The sequence below is a fragment of the Ooceraea biroi genome, chromosome 12 (assembly GCF_003672135.1).
Source record: "Ooceraea biroi isolate clonal line C1 chromosome 12, Obir_v5.4, whole genome shotgun sequence".
NCBI classification, from domain to species: Eukaryota; Metazoa; Arthropoda; class Insecta; order Hymenoptera; family Formicidae; genus Ooceraea; species Ooceraea biroi.
Genome location: NC_039517.1, coordinates 13,119,767 through 13,141,021, shown reverse-complemented (window position 1 = coordinate 13,141,021; position 21,255 = coordinate 13,119,767). Strand labels below are relative to the sequence as shown.

At 34.4% G+C, this 21,255-nt stretch overlaps 1 protein-coding gene and 1 pseudogene across 1 annotated transcript; both read left to right on the top strand.

The window, feature by feature from the left end:
- Positions 1-509: 509 nt before the first annotated feature.
- On the top strand, positions 510-16,770 carry LOC105278200 (annotated as a pseudogene).
- A 1,360-nt stretch (positions 16,771-18,130) lies between these two features.
- LOC105278185 (protein ALP1-like) lies at positions 18,131-20,435 on the top strand. The gene is made up of 3 exons (XM_026974207.1): positions 18,131-18,309; positions 18,395-18,494; positions 19,865-20,435. Exon 3 carries the CDS (start codon positions 19,907-19,909, stop codon positions 20,321-20,323), a length of 417 nt encoding a protein of 138 aa, XP_026830008.1. The 5' UTR covers positions 18,131-18,309; positions 18,395-18,494; positions 19,865-19,906; the 3' UTR covers positions 20,324-20,435.
- The last annotated feature ends 820 nt before the right edge of the window (positions 20,436-21,255 follow it).

Below are 21,255 nucleotides of genomic sequence, written 5' to 3'. Positions count from 1 at the left end.
AAATGTAACCTAAGCCAATCCTATTTCTGATTTAAAGCTAAAATTTCATCAAATATACTCTTTCGTAAACGTATATGGTATCGTAAAATTATGCTTTATTTATTAAACTTTTTTGTTAATAACTTTTTAACAAACAACAAGCGACGGGTGAAACCTAATGCGAGTTATTCGGAAAGGTGACCTGTGTAATATATGTCAAACTCAAGTTCTTGCTTCGCGTGAACAACTGAAAATTCATGCAAAATTATTAAACTTCTTTTGTTAATAACTATTTAATAAACAACGAGCGACGGCTAAAACCTTTTGAAGGTCACTCAGGAGAGTGACCTCTATAATATATGCCACCGTCAAGGTCATCGGGGCGTCCTCCGTTATTGTCAATATTTACCATATAAATTTCTGATTTTGTTGTGTAATCATTAATATCTTTTTATATTGGTAATAAGTTTATCTTAATTGGTACGTGTCCCACTTTCAGAGTAACTTTTTTGCTTAGGTTATTACAAATCGCGCAATCGAGATACTTGGTAGTAAGATTGGCTCGAATAATCCTGTGCATCCACTCGATCATGTTACTATGGCTCAGAGCACCAACGATGTCATTCCATCAGCTATGCATATAGCTATTCTTTTAGAAATTAATAAAGTATTACTTCCAGGATTAGAAAAGTTATACTGTGCATTAAAACAAAAAGCAGAAGAATGGAGAGATATTATAAAAATTGGTAGGACACATACTCAAGATGCAGTTCCCTTGACATTGGGTCAAGAATTTTCACGTATAATATAACCATGTAACATAACGAGTGGCCTTCATTTTGACACAGTACAATTGGACACGATGCAAATGGACACCGTTTATTTGGACACAAAAAGTTGGACACCGTTCATTTAGACACCGCAAAGTTGGGCACCGTAAAGTTGGACACAGGAAAGTTGCACACCGCTAAGTTACACACCATAATCTAACCTAAACTAACCTGCAACTTCGCTGTGTCTAACTTTGCGGTGTGCAACTTTCCTGTGTCCAACTTTTTGTGTCCAAATGAACGGTCCATTTGCACCGTGTCCAATTGCGTCCAAATGAAGGCTTCTCTTCCCTTCTCTCTTCCTCTGTCTTCTTTTCTTCCCTTTTCTTTTTAAAATAATCCTACATGCTCTTTATACTATCTTATCTTTATCTTCTTTCAAATTATCTTCAATTTCTCTTCTTACATCTCTCTTTCTCTCTATCTTCCTCCAAATCTGCCGCCACTATATACCGCTGTCTCAATCTCTAACGTCGCTACATAGTATAACTAGTATGGGCACTCTCTTTTCGGCACTTTGATCTTAGCGTTCTCGATCAAGGTCCGTAAATGAAAGAAGACGATAGAGAAAGTCTTCCCACTCACTTCACAACATTGGCCCCAAAATGGCGGCCACTATCGTATAGATGTTGTTTGCATTAAATGTAGTGGTGCACTTAAATGTATTGGTACAGTAAATTAGAGTGACAAACAATATATATTTGTCTCACTTCGTGGATCCAAAATGGCACCCATGCGAAGACCTCTATTGTCTTCTGTTCATCTACAGACCTTATTCTCGATCACGTGGTACGTCCGCCATATATTTGGGTTAAAATTCAAATGCTTGATTCGTCACAGTCTCACTGATTTTACACTACTACACATACAACAATTGTCTCATTGGCGTGCCCAAAATAATGGCGATGCACAGAAGGGATCAGCGCAAAGTAAAACAAAAAACTGAGTGCCCATACTAGTTATACTATGGTCGCTACCTGTCCTACTCTAAAGCCTGCGGCATACGGTACGATTTTTCTTACTGGTTTTGTTACTTGATTCGTTACGTGCTGTTTACCGACGTGCTCTGCGTGTTCCAATCATAAGACTGCTACTAATTTTGGCTTCACACGTGCAAATTATCTTATATGTTGGATTAATATTTTAGTTATAAGATTTCTAGAGATTTCAACGTAATTCTGTAAGACTCTAAAAATCCTCTACATAATAGCCAATATTATTGCACACAAATTACAAAAAAAGAAGTTTTACACACACACACACAAATACATCCATACACACATACACTTGTTTGTGTGTATTAAGTTCAGTTATATTCAGTTGTTTACAATTAAAATATAATTGAAATCACTGTTTTTATTTATATTGAAGGATTATAATAAAATTTTTTAAGTTAAGTTTTATAAAGGTTAGGAAATTTATCACCTTTAACTATAATTATACATATATATATAATATATATATATTCAATTAATATCATATCATAATTATAGAAAAATACATAATTATATACAGGGTAAGTCATTTTAAGTAACGCATTGATTTTTCTCGAAAACCAAATCTTGTATCGAAAAATGTTTCAGACAAAAGTCGTTTGGTTCGAAGAGGGCAAGATGATAGCATTATTAATTTAATTGTAGATGGCGCCACTTTAGAGATTTCATCATGGCGGCCATTTTTTAAAATGGAAGTTGATTTTTCTCTCTAAGTGAAAGTTGTAGCTGATAATGAGACGAATACAACAGTTTTTTGTTTTTTGCAAGTGGACCATTTTTCAGTGAGTTACAGCGTTCCAAAGTATACTGTTTTATAATTTAAGTATACACATAAACCAAATCTTGTATCGAAAAATGTTTCTTACAAAAGTTTTATGACTTCAAGGGGGACATAAGATGCTTCCACTGATTTGACCTTGGGTGCACCTGTCAAGGTTATGTGAAGGTTAACTTTTTTTTAATGGATCTCTATTGTGAGAATTTTGAGGAAAAAGAAGCATCATCCATATCATATCACATTAACGTAGGCTCTAACTCCAAATGACATGCGACAACGTGTACTGTTTTGTCAATGGGCTAGACAGATGATTGCGCATGATGTAGATTTCTTTAAATACGTTCTATTCTTTGATGAATCGACATTTAAAAATACCGGAGAATTAAATACACATAATTGTCATTACTGGTCGGATATCAATCCTTATTGGCATAGGCAAGTTAATAATCAACATCGTTGGAGTGTAGTAGTTTGGTGTGGAATTGTCAACAGTTATCTAATTGGTCCTTAATTTTTTTCATCAGAATGTGACCGGACATAGCTTTCTAGAGTTATTAAGAGACCACTTACCCACTTTACTTGAAGAAGTCGATTTAGAGACAAGGCGAAGAATGTGGATTCAGATGGATGGTGCGCCACCACATTTCGCACGAAACATAAGACATTTTCTGGATCAAAACTTCAACTGTAGGTGGATCGGACGGGGTGGTCCAATTGCATGGCCTCCTCGGTCACTAGATTTGACTTTACCTGATTTTTACTTGTGGGGGTACGTGAAAAATTTGGTGTTCGAACGGGAACCGACGACAAGGGAAGACATGATCGAACGAATTCGAATGGCTTGTAGAGCAATACCAAGGGCTGTCTTACTTCGAACGGTCGAACACTTCGCAAAGAGAATCAGGTTATGCATTCGAGTCAACGGGGATAACTTTGAACAGCTTTTCCGATAAATGCTGAGAAACAGTTAATCAAGCACCCAGAATCGCGAGAGGCTAGGGGACTCGCGTAACTCAAGCACCCCGAAGGGAACAGAAACCTACTACGTCCACGCCGTTGTTCCTGGGTAGCGCTAAAAGTAGGATAGTTGATAGAACGGTACACTTTGGGTAATGCAAATGCCGGCAGTACTGTAACTTGTAGTTCGCATAACTCGAATAATATTTAACGACAAAATACTTTATTATAGCGTTTTGAAAAGCTCTCGAGGTAAGCTACAAGACTGTATAATGAGAAATAAAGAGATCCATTAAAAAAAAGTTAATCTCACATAACCTTGACAGGTGCACCCAAGGTCAAATCAGTGGCAGCATCTTACGTCCCCCTTGAAGTCATAAAACTTTTGTAAGAAACATTTTTCGATACAAGATTTGGTTTATGTGTATACTTAAATTATAAAACAGTATACTTTGGAACGCTGTAACTCACTGAAAAATGGTTCAATTGCAAAAAACAAAAAACCGTTGTATTCGTCTCATTATTAGCTACAACTTTCACTTAGAGAGAAAAATCAACTTCCATTTTTAAAAAATGGCCGCCATGATGAATCTCTAAAGTGGCGCCATCTACAATTAAATTAATAATGCTATCATCTTGCCCCCTTCGAACCAAACGACTTTTGTCTGAAACATTTTTCGATACAAGATTTGGTTTTCGAGAAAAATCAATGCGTTACTTAAAATGGCTCACCCTGTATATGTACATATCTATAACTTTTACTTTTATATTTACCTTATTATTTTTATTTTTTGTGTTTTTGTCGTAATTAGTAACGTAATATCGTCATATCGTCTGCAGCTAGTAACGAACCTCGTATGAAAAATAGCACCGAATCTATTATCAAAAACCAGTATGCTAGCACGTACAGCAGCTCGTAGCACGCAATATTTCAAGTTGCACTGCCAGTATGGGTGCTAGTGTAATGTCTCGCATGCGATCTTGTACGAAAAATCGTACCATGTGCCGCAGGCTTTAGTCTGTTCTATTCCGCTCCTTCTCTATGTCACCATCAGTTTTATTCTATCCCTATTCTCTTTCATCTTATTTAACTTCTCTTTCAAATACTATTCTATCTCCTCAATTACTCTTTTCCTACATTTCCTCTCATTTCCTCCATACTTATCCTTCCTCCATCTTATATTCTCCTTCTCTAGCTTCACTTTTCCTTTCTTTTCTTCACCCACTTTCCCCACAAACTCTTATCTTTCCGATCTTTCTCACTTCTCACTTCTCTACACTTTCGTTCCTACCACGAAACTTTAAAATAGTATAATAGTATAAATAGCATACACATACAAAAATAAGTAAAATTTTAACAAATTGAAATATACGGTAATATATCTTATTTTTTCACATAGGATATGCTACACAAATCGAATATGGTATTAAGAGAGTGAAAGATAGTTTACCGAGATTGTATCAGATACCTCTTGGCGGTACAGCAATTGGAACTGAATTAAACGCGCGAAAAGGGTATGCTGAAAAGGCAGTAGCGAAAATTGCACAATTTACTTGTTTACCTTTTGTTGTATCTCCAAATAAATTTGAAGTTCAGTCCGCGAACGACGCAATTGTTGAAGTACATGGTGCTTTGAATACGATTTCTATCTCTATTATGAAAGTATGTACTTATATGTAATAATACGGAATGCATTTCTTCCTAGCTATTTATGCCTACTGCATTCTACTCATGCCTTTTATGTATAATCTATATAGATCGCAAATGACATTAGGTTTCTTGGAAGTGGGCCTAGATGTGGGTTTGGGGAACTAACGCTTCCGGCTAATGAACCTGGAAGTTCCATCATGCCAGGAAAAATTAATCCAACAATATGCGAAGTAATGACTACTGTGTGTTGCCAAGTAATGGGCTATCATGTGGCGATATTTATCGCCGGTAGTAATGGCCACTTTCAACTTAATGTCTTTAAAACAGTTCTGATCAGCAATACTTTGCGATCTATAAGATTATTAGGTGACGCTTGTTCTACATTCACGAAGAATTGCGTAGTAGGCATTGTCCCGAATATTGACAACATAAAAAAAAAGCTGAACGAAAGTTTGATGCTCGTCACAGCATTGAATCCACATATTGGTTACGATAAGGTATTGTATCTCTTAGAATAAATATAATGAAAGAAGAAGTTTTCTTAGTTTCTTATAAAAATGTACTGAAAGCAAGATATCTTCCCGGTAATAATGGTAATAACCACCACTCATGAGGGAGGAAAGAGAGGTAGAGTGGATTAAGTTGAATAGAGAACTTTTTACCATTTTGCAAAAAACAACGTAAAATGTGAAAATATCAAGTAAAGCAAATAAGCGCGCATATCACGAGATGAGATTGTAGATATGTGAAGTGATTGACGAACACGACAATGGCCAAATATATTAGGTTGTTCGGAATATTTGTTTCAAATTTCGCGCACTTCACGCTACAATGCAGTGAGAACAAAGGCGATTTTGTGTTTATCAACAAATCTTCCCCGATCTGTGAGCCCACCAAAGGAACCGCGCATGCCTTTTTAAGTGCAACCATTTCAGAGTCGAATTAGATAGCAAGATGGAGAATCAAAAAGTCCACTTTTGTCATGTGATGCTCTATTGTTTCCAGCATGGCTTCATGGCTTCGCAGATCCTGAATAAGATGTCGTCTGTTTATAAAGATATTTGTGTCACCCACGAAACAATTCGCAAGTGGTATCGAAGTTTTGAAGCTGGTAATTTCAACATGGAAGACTAAGCTCGCTTTGATCGGCCTCAAGAGGTTGACGAAACGCTTCTTAAAAACTTCGTGTGCGAAAATTCGCGAGTGGCCGTTAGAAAATTTGCCGACACTCTGCACAAGTTCATCTCCAACGTGCATGACCACCTGAAGAAGTTGGCTTCTCAACGCGACTGGATGTCTGAGTGCCACACGAAATGAGTGAATAGCAGCTGGTGGAACGTATGAACACCTGCAATGTACTGCTTCAACAGTACCAAAAAGAATCTTTTTTGAAGAGAATTATATCGGGCGATAAAAGGTTCAGTAAATATCTAGAAAACTATCACCTCCAAATGAGTTCATTATCATATGTTGTTAAACTCAAGATTCTAAGTCGAGACAAAAAATTCGGGTCTTTGAAAGCTCTTAAAATTCACTTCGATCAATTCCAGTATCTTTTAGTAAGATTTTTCAACAAGAAACCTTTGTTTTGGTGCAAGGTATCAAGCAGCTACTCGAGAGATGGTTCAAAGTCATTGAACAAAGCGGTAAAGAACGACACGTCGCTGGTATCCTTTTCTAATATTATATTGATAAAATAATATCTACCGGTGTGCAACTATTAAACAGGCTTTACTCATGCAACAGCAAAAACAAAAAGTAAAATTAAAGTAAGTAAAATTTTAACAGGACAAAAACAAAACAAAAGATTATTTATCACGACGGTAACGTAAAAATACGGTTGTCTTGCAAAGCCATCGCTGATAACGCTCGTATTCAAAACTTGCTGTGAGCGCCTTCCTAACATATATTGGGTGAGTGTAAAAGTTTTGATGGGTTTCTCATAAATGTCGTAACTGATCCAGTTCTACAGCAGCACTTAGAAATTCGTAGATGTATTATATACCGTTTAAAAGGTAATACTTCTAGCTATCGTTATAAATGGGAATTGGCTTGATTTAAATCAGTTTTGTTGTTTTAGAATATAATTGAAAATGAATATTGATAGAATTCATTTGCGTGTAATTATGATGTACGAGTTTCGGAGAGGAACACGCTTTTCGGATACCGTAAAAAACATTTGCAATGCGTTTGGACAGAACGCTGTGTCGATTCCAACTTGCGAAAGATGGTTCGCAAAATTTAAACGGGGTGATTTTAATCTTGAAGATCAGCCACGCTCCGGTCGGCCTTCTGACATTGATGACGATATTGTGCGCAATTTAGTGGATACCAATTCACGAATTTCGACACAAGAAGTTGCTGAGAGATTAAATGTTAACAGATCAACCGCATTTCGACGTTTAAAAAAACTTGGATACAATTTAAAGCTTGATGTTTGGGTGCCACATAATCTGACAGAAAAGAATAAAATGGACCGAGTTTCTATAGCTAATTCCTTGCTTGGCCGATTAAAAACCGATCCGGTTTTGGATCGATTAGTAACGAGAGACGAAAAATGGATCCAATACGACAATGTGGAACGGAAACGAACTTGGAGGAAGAGTAATGAAAGCGGTCAGCCAATGCCAAAGGCCGGTTTGCATCCTCGGAAGGTTATGATCTCAGTATGGTGGGATTGTAAAGGTGTGATCTTTTATAAGCTGCTATCTGTTGACGAAACGATCAATTCTGATAAGTATTGTCAACAATTGGATAATTTGAAGGCAGCAATTGAAGAAAAACGTCCGTGTTTGGCCAAACGGAAAGGCGTTATGTTCCATCATGATAATGCTAAACCCCATACTTCGATGCAAACGCAACGCAAGCTCAGGGAGCTAAATTGGGATCTTCTATTACACCCGCCGTATTCTCCTGATATTGCTCCATCTGACTATCATTTGTTTCGATAGTTACAAAATAGTTTGAATGGTAAAAATTCGCTTCTTTTGACGATGTATAAAACTTCGTTTCTTCATTCTTTAACGAAAAGTCGGCCACGTTTTATGACAGAGGCATACGAATGCTACCAGAACGTTGGCAAAAGATAATAGAGAACAATGGAGATTACTTGACAGAATGAATAAATCGTTTTGCATTAAATTACTCAGTCTATTTTTCTACCACGATATCCATCAAAACTTTTGCACTCACCCAATATTTTCTATAATATATTGCTAACGTTTCTATAACGCAGCACTTATCGTCTCGACGCATGGGATGCGCACTTATTCGTGAATCTGTTTTACTTAATATCTCAACATTTTACGTGATTGTTTGCAAAATGATTTGCAAAATAAATAATAAATAGAACTTTTTTATTTAAGTCAATCTATTCTACACCTTCATAAGCAGTGGTATCTTCATTATCGAATATTATTTCTATATATTGTCAGTCAAAAAGTTCGGTTTAATTTTTGCGTTGCATTTTATTGTATTCTTACTTATTTTATTGTATTCAGTAGAAATAAAAAACAAAAACTTACTCTACCTCTCCATAAAAGAATTGGCTAGTATTTTACTAGATACTTCGTACATATATTAGGTGCATAAATTAAATCGGTACTTGTTTTTTAAAAAATTGAGCCTTTATTTACTTTTTTCAATAAAGGATGTGTCAGCTGTCCGATAGATAAAGAAAAATATTAGAAAATGGTGAATATTTCGAAAATTAACATGTTAATTATTTAATTTGTGAATAAAGGTCATATTTCTTCAAAAAAGCACCGAATTAATTTGAGTATCTAATATATGAAAATATAATAAAAAATAAGGATTGTCATTTAAGGTTTCCATTAAAAATGAAGTTGATCTTTAAATGACGTGAATCCATTTAGACTCCATTTAGAGTAAAAATATCACGCTATTTTCTTTTCTGTTCGAAATCAAATAATATTTTTTGAAAAATTTTTATTTAATTCATATTGTTTTGACTTTTCAAACGATATACAGGGTGTCCCAGACCTATCGAATCACCGCTTCAGGGTAGACTCCTGACGTCATTCTGAGCCGAAAGTTCCTCTGGCAAAATGTCAAGGGTGGTTTAGTTTCAGCGCTATGAAAGATTAAAGATATTCTATCCATGTACAGAATTTTCCCGCGTTCAGGGACAGTGGGTCGAAGTGGCCCCACGCATCGCGCACATTTCAATTCGATCGAACTATTTCATGGATCAGAGTCAAATCCGAAGATCTCGCCACACAGTTCACACGCTTCTCCGCGATCGGTCCGTCTTTTCTCGTCGATCGGTAATGCCGATGTCGCAGAAAGTCGAACGGTAACGCGCGAAAATCCCGGCGCACGTGGAAGTGCGTTTAACGAGATATACACGGATAAATGAATCGATCGCAGAGAAGCATGTGAACTGGCCAGGGAGGTCTTCGGATTTGACTCTGATCCATGAAATAGTTCGATCGAATTGAAGTGTATGCGATGCGCAGGGCCACTTCAATCCACCGTCCCTGAACGCGGGAAAATTCTATACATGAATAGGATATCTTCAACCTTTTATAGCGCCGAAACTACGTCACCCTCGAATTTTGCAAGAGGAACTTTCGTCTCAGAATGACCTCAGGAGTCTACCCTGAAGCGGTGATTCGGTAGGTCTGGAACACCCTGTATTGAATGATTACTGTATGTATAAAAGTTTTTAAATGTCTATATAGAACATTTTTCTAATAATAATCTAAGAACTTTCTCTTATGTATATAAAATATCTATAAAAATTCAGAATATTATTTATAACTTTTTAATATTTGTAATATTTTTTATAGGCTGCTGCAATTGCTAAACAAGCTCACAAAGAAACCCATACAGCACCGAAAGATTGCAGAAACGTTGCAGAAATCTTACATTGAAAGATTGCAATATTGCATGGAAGTTGCGAAATGTCTCTGCAATGTTGCTTCAACATTGCAGTAACGTTGAAATGTCCGCCCTAGGAAACATTGCAATAAAACATTGCAGCAACATTGAAATGTGTGCTCCCAGAAACATTGTAAAAAATATAATAGTATAGTAAAAGAGAGTAATTTATATTGGTCCAATATTATAAAGTAACCTGTTTTTTAGCTAATACTTAATTATGATTAAATGGGCAAATTTAATGACTTCAGATGCTTGCAGCGTGCGTGGACGTTGTCCATGGGAACCTCTGCCGCAAGTGCAAAAGTTCTCAGAAAAATTATTATCATGCCAAGGCACGTACTTATATAACTGTGAAGCTAAATCTTAACGTCGAGTAAGAACTCGACATATGCACCACCTAGTGGTGCGGAGCGAAAACGCATACAACTTTGCAGGATCATTTCGGTGCAATATTGCAATTGTATATCTCTGTAATATCTCTGCAAAATTACATTGCAACTTGTAATGTTGCAACATTCCTGCAATAAAACTGGAAGCTTATGTGCTGTATGGGAAATCTTACATTAAAGGAATCTGCAATGAAAAATGGGATAACGGCGGAACAATTTGATCGATGAGTTAGACCTGAAGAAATGCTTAATTCAAAATAAATATCCGTCGTAAAAAGTATTTAGAAGGAATAGTCATTTTTAGTTATACTTCGATATGACGATTTATATGTTTTTATCGACAAAAGTTAAAACGAAAAAATGTTAATAAAACTTTTGCAAAATAGATAAATAGTTATATTTCTGGGAATATCTTAATTGAACCTAGTGTTTCAATAAGGATTAACAAACAAACCGATGTACAGTCGTGGACACTGAGGTTGTGACACTTTTTTTTTAATGAGTTTATGAACATACGCAATCAAATTCAGGATGCGAATCACTGTGACACGCGCATGCTCGATGAACGATCATGATGTTGTCAAATTTGCGTATACAGTAATATTGTAAAAATAAATAATAGCTACCGATCACATTTCATTTTTATTAACAGCAGCTTTATTATAGCTTGGGCTATAAAAGGCGTTTATTCTAACTTGACATGTATAGAATATCTCTATGCGCGCGTTACAGTGATTCGCATCCTGAATTTGATTGAGTGTTCATAAACTCATTAAAAAAAAGTGTCACAACCTCAGTGTCCACGACTGTACGTGCATATGATAGCGTTTGGAGATTATTCTTAAATATAGCTTTGCGTACTTCCACATAAAACGAGGCTCATCCCAAATGTGCTTCAGAGAGAAGAAAAATTTATAACTATATAATTAATAACCGTAGGTTAAATATAAGAATCTTACATCTTTTGTAATTTATTAAAAAATTTTAATTTCTATATTTCAATTTGCGCAATAGGCTTTATCTCCAATCTTAACCATAAATATTAAGTTATCTATATAATATAATATTATCTTATATAATATATAAATATATATAATATCTTTATATATCTAAAATATCTAATATTATCTATATATTTAATATAAGTAATACTGAAGGAAAGTCTCTCTTCCTTACCGTTTTCGTTAAAACTCTGCAATATCGTATATTTTAATACGAAAATACGAATGCGAAAAGGAAAATTGTCGCTCTGGGGATCCTGGAGTCGTCTGTATTACCGACGGAGTAAATACAGAATGACAAATCCTTTTGCACGATGAAAGAAACCTTTTGCATGATATCAAGGACTTATTCTTGTACTCTGTTTTACTCTTGGTCACGATTTCACATTCACAAAATTTTATAAACACTAATCTTTTTTACTGTACGCTTCTAAATTCATTTCTAAAAGCATCCTCATGTTCCTTTATTCTGTTCCGAGTTGGGAACCACCCTATTTTGTACGTACGAAATGTAAAATTGTTTTGTGGTCAGACAATAAGCCGAGAAGAAAACTGTAATTTTAAAACTTTTTCTCGTTTTTCACATAAACTCTATTAGTCCCATATTTATTATTACCTATACTTTAATCATGGAAAAAGATTTTTCATTCTATGCAATCAATAAAAAGATTAGTGTTGAAATTTTGGGTAATACAGACGACTCCAGGATCCCCAGAGCGACCCAGAGATTTGATTGGCTTGTGTCCAATTGCACCGTGTGCAACTGAACCGCTCCCCATTCTTCGCGCAAGATCGAGAGAGAAAGCATTACAAGACGTGATGCTGGTTAATGCTGTCCTATTGTTGTCTCGCTCTCGACACCTAAATGCAGAGAGTGCGAAGAAGATAGCTATATATAGGATAGTACACCGCGGTATCTCTATATGTGTCTCGCTCGCTACAAAGCCATGTATCACGCTTTCCTTTCTTTTCCTTTAAGAAACGATTAGCACTGAGCGGCATACATTCATTCTATTATCATTATATTATTATAATTCATTCGATTGTATCATCTAAAGAGATTTAAGAAATTTAATGAAGAATACAATATTCCAGATAAAATATTCTATAGCCGTTAGCGTCAGACGTATCCGCTGGTCTCCCGTTTTGCAGTACATGTACATTCTATATGGTTCATCTAAAACAAAAAAGGACAAAAGTTTCTTAAAATATATTTAAAAAATCTAGTCGTTGTCATTGCGCTTTTGAAAATTCGCACTTGTTGTAAAGTTTTGCTTATCTGAATATAAGAGTGCGAATTTTCGCCAAAAATTGTTTTTGTAAAACAGAAACTGTAAAAAAGCTGTAAGAAAGAAACGAAGGCTTATTTTTAAAAAACCCATATGACAAAGACTGTGTATTTGTATATTAAATAAATAAAAAAAAGAACGGTTCTGAGTCATCTTCGAGATATTTTGGGTACCAATTTTGAAAACATGGTTTCGAGAAAAACGCGTTTAAAGTTTTAAGTACATTTTTCAGCAATATAAAAACAATATCTTTTAATTTACATGGAATCATCTATTCCAGCACCATAGTGAGTCCTTTACACTCTCTGCCATTTTCATTCTGGCTTAATTGTCTACGATGCATTCTGGCCTCTTTCGTCATTTCTTCTGCGGCGTACTCCGCGTACTTTCTTTATTCGGCGCTCGTCCTCGCGTATCACATAATGATATGCGTTTGGTCCTGCAACGATCTCCATAGCTTACATGATTTGCAATAAGGATGACGCACCTTCGTTATAAATGCATGTGGCGAGGCAAGTTGCAATTATAACAATTTTTGTGCCGCTATGCAAAATGTTCGGAGCTATTCTCCGAAAATTATCAGCAAGCACGTTGTGCCACATCCCATATAGCACAAAATATTCGGAGAATATTCTAACAACATGATTTCCATATATTCTAAGAATATTCGAAAAGAATATTCATAAATAGTTCCACGAATGTTCTAAATGTTATTGGTATGTTATTTGGTAAGTACTTAGAATATTCTAATGATATTTCAATGAATATTCTTATAATATTTTATTTCTTATAATATTTTCCACAATATTCCTAAAATATCCTATACACTCTAAAACTGGCTTCATCGTAATTAAGTGTTTGAATTATACACATTTAAGCAGAAATAATGCTTGATTTATCAAACGCAAGTGGAAAAGCGTTTGCGTTTCAAACACTTTTGTAAACATTGCTATATATATATATATTAAAATTGTTTTGCTAAAATCAAACATGAGTCAAATTAAACAGATATATACGTTTGAGTTTTAAACGGGAACAAAATAAAACACAATTTGTGTTTGATTATTAGAAAGTCAAACAGATTTATATTTCAAACACTTTCTAATTACACATTTATGAAACAAACACTTATAAACTTAAGCGCTAAATTCTTACAAAATTTCAACAAACCAGATGGCGCTCGCGGCGCAGTTTCTCGCGAGCAAGAGTTGCCTAACAAGGTATTTATTAAATCGCGATACACTGGGAATATCTGATAATCTGATGGTCGGACTAAGATGCAGTAATCTCTCGCTCTAGGAACCAATTCATCCACTACGCGCCAACAAATTCGTTATACTTAAAACATATAAACATTTGATTTGCAGGAAATTTCAATTAAGTAGAAAATCAAACACCTTAATAACATAATTAATATAATTAAACACCAACCACAAACCCAACACTTATAAATGTTTGAAATGTCAAACATTAATAAACATCTTAAAAACGGCGACAACAAAAGTGTTTGAAATTTTTAACACTTATTATTTAGAGTGTAGAATATCCTATAGAATATGTATAGAAACAGTCCATAAACATACGCAAAATGTTCATAGAATATGCTACAGAATATTTATAGAACATTCAGAGAATGTGAGTTTTTGTCTACTTCAAATGTTCCATGGAAGGTTCACAGAAACTCTGAAGCATGATATGAGAATATTCTAAACATTCTCCGATATTATTCTATGAATGATCATAGAACGATCTTGTGCTGTATGGGATGGAACATTTGAAGTAGACAAAAACTCACATTCTCTGAATGTTCTATAAATATTCTGTAGCATATTCTATGAACATTTTGCGTATGTTTATGGACTGTTTCTATATATATTCTATAGGATATTTTATATAGGATATTCTAGGAATATTGTGGGAAATATTATGAGAAATAAAATATTATAAGAATATTCATTGAAATATCATTAGAATATTCTGAGTACTTACCAAATAATATATCAATAACATCCCAGGCAGCACATGTTAGCCTAATATATGTTTCTTAGATGTATCTAATGTCTAAGAAACATAAAGTACCATTTAAGAAACGGTTTAATAGAAACCGTTTTTAGACCTAAACTTTAAAAACGTATTTTTCACGTTTCCACAGAAACGAAAAATGTGTTTTATTAAATTGATTTGAAATTATATAATTAATATAGAAAAAATAGTAATTTCTACTTACTTTGCGAGTATTAATTATTTTTACATCATACGTTTCAATGTACTCGATTATGGAACAAGAGACAAAAATCAACACAAGTGTGTGTGATTCCCACCTCTGATTCACCAAGCGACCGATAGATGGCCAGGCCAGACGTGACGTTCTCGCAAGTAACATTTGTGTTATCACCTTATAAATAACCATCTGGAAAACCGATCCAGTACTCTTTTCTTCTTCTTTTCTTTTGAAACTTTTGAGATCACTATTACTTGAAGTGATATTTCAAAAGAGTGAGATTCCACTACACGAAATTTAGAGAGTAATTCATAAAATATAAAAATCTAGTTTTTTTATAAAAATGTGACTTAACTCTGTCCATCTTTGAGGCACTGATATATAGAATTGATAAATATTTTTCTGATGGTTTCTGAAACGTTTTTTTGCCGAAAAAGAAACGTTTCTCCTAACGTTTTTTCGTTGGACATTTTTCTCCTAAATAAACGTTTCAATAAAATGGTTATGAAACGTTACGGCAAAACGTTTATGAAACGGTTTTGAAACCAATGTGTGCTGCCTGGGATTTAGAACATTCGTGGAACTGTTTATGAATATTCTTTTCGAATATTCTCAGAATATATGGAAATCATGTTGTTAGAATATTCTCCGAATATATGGAAATCATGTTGTTAGAATATTCTCCGAATATTTTGTGTTGTATGGGTAGGATCTCTAGGCTCCCATGGACAACGTCCATGTAGTTCACGCACGTCGCAAGCAATCTGAAGTTCGAAAGCAAAATTCGGACTTCACTTCAGATTAGAATAAATTAACAATAAGAGAAAGATTATGCAACAAACTGTCAGAAAGACACATCAAGCCAAATGTACTTTAATTTAACCATATTGCTCACATTTTGCTTACTGGATATATATTTCATTTTTATTATTGTGTATTTCTTTTCAATTTTGCATTTCTTTCCCATTGATAAAGAAAAATAGCAATTTAAATAGCAGCATAGATTAGGGGTCATTTTAACAGCTGATTATGTACAGAATCTGCTCAATTTTTACTGTCAAACTGCTCTCAGATTATATTCGTCGCCATATTGAGTATATGTATGATTCGTATATATTCATACGTGACATCCCAGATAGCACAAAGGTGAATAGAATTTCATAATGAATTCATTTTAAAGAATACCTACAGAAATAGAGAGATGAATATCTGGAGAATTCTTTAAGAATTGCTCACAATCAAATTCATCTAGAAGTATACATAAGTATTCATTATAAGTTCATGATAATAAATACTTCATAATACCGATATTATTAAACTATTGAATAAAAACATTTTAAATTGTTTTACAAAACTTTACGGATAAACAGAAATAGCATTCTTAATGAAACTCTTGAATATTTTTATAATATTTTCATTATTATTCAAAGACATAAGTGGAGGCACTTATGTTACTGGTCATTTTGTCATCCCTGAGCGCGCGAAATTCTAAATATGCCATTCGTGATCTTTAAACTGTTCCCATTTGAAAATTATTATAGCCTCGGCATTTTCGTATTAGAACTTTGATCTTAAAATGTTCTAAAGTATTTGTCATAAAAATCTCTATCGTTAGTTGGGGACACCCAGTACAAGATATGCAAAATTTTGTGTTATTATACTCATCTTATATCGATTAACAGATAAGCGATCCGAAAGATGCCGTACGTAATGGCGTGCGAGCGTTATTCAAGCAAATGGCTCTGGTATATCCCGTAAATTATTCTCGTACGTAATAGAGGGTTTGAAGTCGAAGAACGCGCGAAAACGAACAGGTAAGCAATCTAATCCAAGCTTTCATACACAGAAAGAAAAATTTTTACTACCGTAGCTAATCATGATTTGCTAAAACATGTTTGCTGCCGTAGCTATAAATTTCTAAACTACAGCAAAATGTTTGCTCTTGCAGCTAATGAATTAGGAACCTTATCTAATAAAATAGGTATCACAGCTAAAATTTAGTTACCACACGCAGTTTTTAGCTATGGCAGCTACTTTTTTCTTTCCGTGTACGAAATGTTTGGAACTCGAAAAATGCTAATTAAAATATTTTTGTGTTCGCAAAATGTCTGGATCAATTAGGATCGCTAATTGAGAATTACGGAGTTTCTTGACTACGTTTACACGGCAGCCTAAAGCCGGTTTAGTAACAACAGTAGTTATAACTTCTGAAAATGTATGCTCGTTTACACGGAACAGTTTTATTTACTTTCCACCATACTTACGAATGTTATAACTACTGCATGGAATAAGTCAAGGATACCAACGTAAAGAAGATGAAATAAGTTGTATATGTATATATCAACAGACTTCTAATATAAATATAGAAGTCTGTGATATACATACTCTCTCTATAAAACAGTATAAGAAAAATAAATTTTTACAAAGACCAAGTTTACACGGCAACGTTAATCGGGTTTAATAACATCCGTAGTTCTAAAACTGTCCAATTACAACTATTCTCCTGAAGAATGGAATGACTGTGATTGGCCAACCTTATAACTACGGATGTTATTAAACCCGATTAACGTTGCCGTGTAATGGCACTCAAAGATAGTGAAGCGTAAAATGGAAGTAAATAACGCATATATTATGATATACATGTCAAATATTGAACAAATAATGACACACTGGACATTACAAATACTACATATACTAAGTGACCGACGAAAATGTTCAAAAAAGGTTATATTACAATATTTGTTAAATGATACTCTGCCAATACATTTGACATTGCACGTATAATGAAAGTGCGACGAGAAAGAAGAATTTGGATGAAACGAAGAAGTAGCGATTGGTGGAATGAAATAACTTATAATTTTAAAACTGAAGATTGGTTAGAAACGTTTCGTATGACAAAACCAACATTTGAGTGGTTATGCAATCAGTTAAGAGATCAACTTGCTCCAAGTGAAAATCAGATAGGAACAAGAGAACCGATATCAGTAGAGAAACAAGTCGCTGTATGTATATATTTTTTAGCTAGTTGCTGTGAATACCGTGTAGTAGGTAACGTTATGGGAATTCATAAAAGTAGTGTATGGAAGTGTGTTCATGCAGTAATAAATGCAAAGTACGATTGCTATGCCTGATGCTAATGAGTGTCAAAAAATAGCTACAAACTTTGAAACAAAAACACATATACCTCAAATAATAGGAGCAATAGATGGAACGCACATTCCAATTCTTCCTCCTACGGATGGATATAAAGATTTTATTAATCGCAAAGGATGGGCTTTAATAATATTACAAGCAGTAGTTGACAATAATTACAGGTATAAATAAAATCACAAAAATTATAACAATAATTATTATTATAATATAATTATTATAATATAGAACAATATAATTTATTTTTAGATATCGTAATATTTTATGTGGTACACCAGGAGCATCTCATGATGCAGCTGTTTTTCAAAATTCCAATATATATAAAAACTACAATACTTTGATTCCTCAGGTTAATATTGGGTCGTCCGGAAAGTTCGTGCCGATTTTTAATAGATGGCGTTAGAACATGTCTGAATATATCAATGTTATTGAAAACATACGATTTATATACATATGCTTAAAGGTGACATTTCAACGCATCTTTAGGAAAAAAGTTGTTTGAGATAAATTGATTCGTGTCAATTTTGTACTCTTTTGAAGATGGAAGAAAACAAAGAACATTTTAGACACTTGATGCTTTTCTATTACCGGAAAGGCAAAAATGCCTCACAAGCAACAAATTCGATATGTTCTGTTTACGGAGAAGGCGCTTTAGCTGAAAGAACCGTACGTAAGTGGTTCGCTAAGTTTAGAGCTGGTGATTTTAACCTTAAAGACCAAGAACGCTCGGGCAGACCCTCTACTACTGATGATGACCAAATCAAGACACTGATCGAGAATAACCCACGCTACACGACACGTGAATTAGCAGAGATACTGAAAATATCGAAAACCACTGTCCACGATCATGTAGTGAAGCTTGGTTACGTAAGTCGCTATTATGTATGGGTTCCGCATAATTTGACCGAAAAAATTTAATGGATCGCATTTCCATCTGCGACTCGCTGTACAAGCGCAACGAAAACGTACCATTTTTGAAGCAATTAGTGACGGGTGACGAAAAATGGATCATTTACAACAATGTAGAACGAAAAAGATCCTGGGATAAGCGAAATGAACCAGCATTAACCACTCCGAAAGCCGGCCTTCATCCAAAAAAAGTCATGCTCTGTGTCTGGTGGGATTGGAAAGGAATCCTATATTATGAGCTCCTACCACACAACCAAACGATAAATGCAGATAAGTACTGCTCGCAACTGGACGAATTAAAGACAGCGATTCAGGAAAAACGTCCAGAATTAGCTAATAGGAAGGACGTCGTGTTCCATCAGGACAATGCCAGACCTCATGTTTCTTTGACTACCCGACAAAAATTGTTGGAGTTTGGCTGGGATGTGCCACCTCACCCACCGTATTCACCAGACATTGCACCTTCAGACTTTCACTTATTTAGGTCTTTGCAAAATTCTCTTAGCGGCAAGAACTTCGACTCTTTGATCGACATAAAAAACCACCTTGAGGAGTTTTTCGCCGAGAAACCTAAGAAGTTCTGGGAGAATGGAATCTTCCAGTTGCGTGAAAGATGGACAAAGGTTGTGAAATAAAACGGTGCATACATAAGTCAATAAATATTTATCGACATAAAAAAATGTTGCCTTTGAATTTTCCTTCAAAATCGGCACGAACTTTCCGGACGACCCAATATTATTTTTGTTTTAACTTCACTAAGAATATAAAAAACAGTAATATATGAAAATGTATTGTTTTTTCTTATTGTAGAGAGACGTAACTATTTCAAATATTGCAATACCATATTTTATAATGGGTGATCCAGCTTACCCGTTACTTCCATGGCTTATGAAAGGATATACTAAATGTAATCAATTAACACCTGAAGAAGAGTCTTTCAACGCATATTTAAATTCTGGACGCGTATGCATTGAAATTGCTTTCGGTAGATTAAAAGCAAGGTGGCGACGACTTCTTAAACGCATTGACCTTCATTACACCTATGTACCTTATGTTGTATCAGCTTGCTGCATTTTACATAATATTGTTGAAGAACGTAAAGAAAGATTTTTACAAACATGGCAACAAGCAGTAGATGAATTAAATGTTCAATTTCAACAACCAAGATCATTAAGAGCAAGAAATCTGGATGATTTTAATGCACACATGATAAAAGATGCACTTAAAGATTATTTAGCAGAAAATTTTGAATTACGTAAAACATTTTAATGTTGATTTGCATATATGGAATTATTACAGAAACAGACATCTCGTATGAATAATATAATATACAGGGTGTTTCCTAAGTAAGTAGACAAACTTAAAGAGGATATTCCTTGGCTTATTTTAAGAAGAAAAGGTCATATAAACATATAAACATATGTCCTAAACTGCTTTGTTTTCCAAAAAAAAGTACATCACTGTTTTCGTTCACTTTTCGTTTATTATAGAACAGTTTGTGTTATTGCAAATGAAACAAATGAAAAACAATAGTAACCAAAAAGAAAAATTATAACGAAAAAGAAAATAGTAACTAAAAAGAAAAATAATAACATCACAGTAACTGCTGAAAATGTCCACCTGCAGCCATGATACACGCCTCAACTCTCCTTTCCATTGATTGACGTACACGCTCAAAAATACCTGGAGTGTCTGAAACGAGTGTTCACTTGCGGCGCCGCGAGACCATGCCCACTCCATCCCCACCGCTGTTGACTCGTACTGCAAAAGCACGCTATCCGAAAAGTGAACGAAAACAGTGATGTACTTTTTTTGGAAAACAAAGCAGTTTAGGACATATGTTTATATGACCTTTTCTTCTTAAAATAAGCCAAGGAATATCCTCCTTAAGTTTGTCTACTTACTTAGGAAACACCCTGTATATGTCATTGTTTAACTACGTAGTAGAATATTAAACATACAATATTTAAAAATGGAAGACATTGTATCTAAATTAATTTAAAGTATTTACATATTTATTTCTAATAATACTTTGAGTTATAAAATTGAGAGAAATAAAAAAAGAAGTATTTATATTTTCAAGTTTTTATTATACTTTTAAAATTACAAACTGATATTATAAATAATAAAAATAATAAAATCGTGACATATAAAAAACAAACTTTTATGTAATTCTGACCTTTTTACAGAATTATTACTAT

Coding starts and splice junctions, on each gene's coding strand:
- LOC105278185 (XM_026974207.1), top strand. CDS start 19,907: ATGGGTGATCCAGCTTACCCGTTACTTCCATGGCTTATGAAAGGATAT.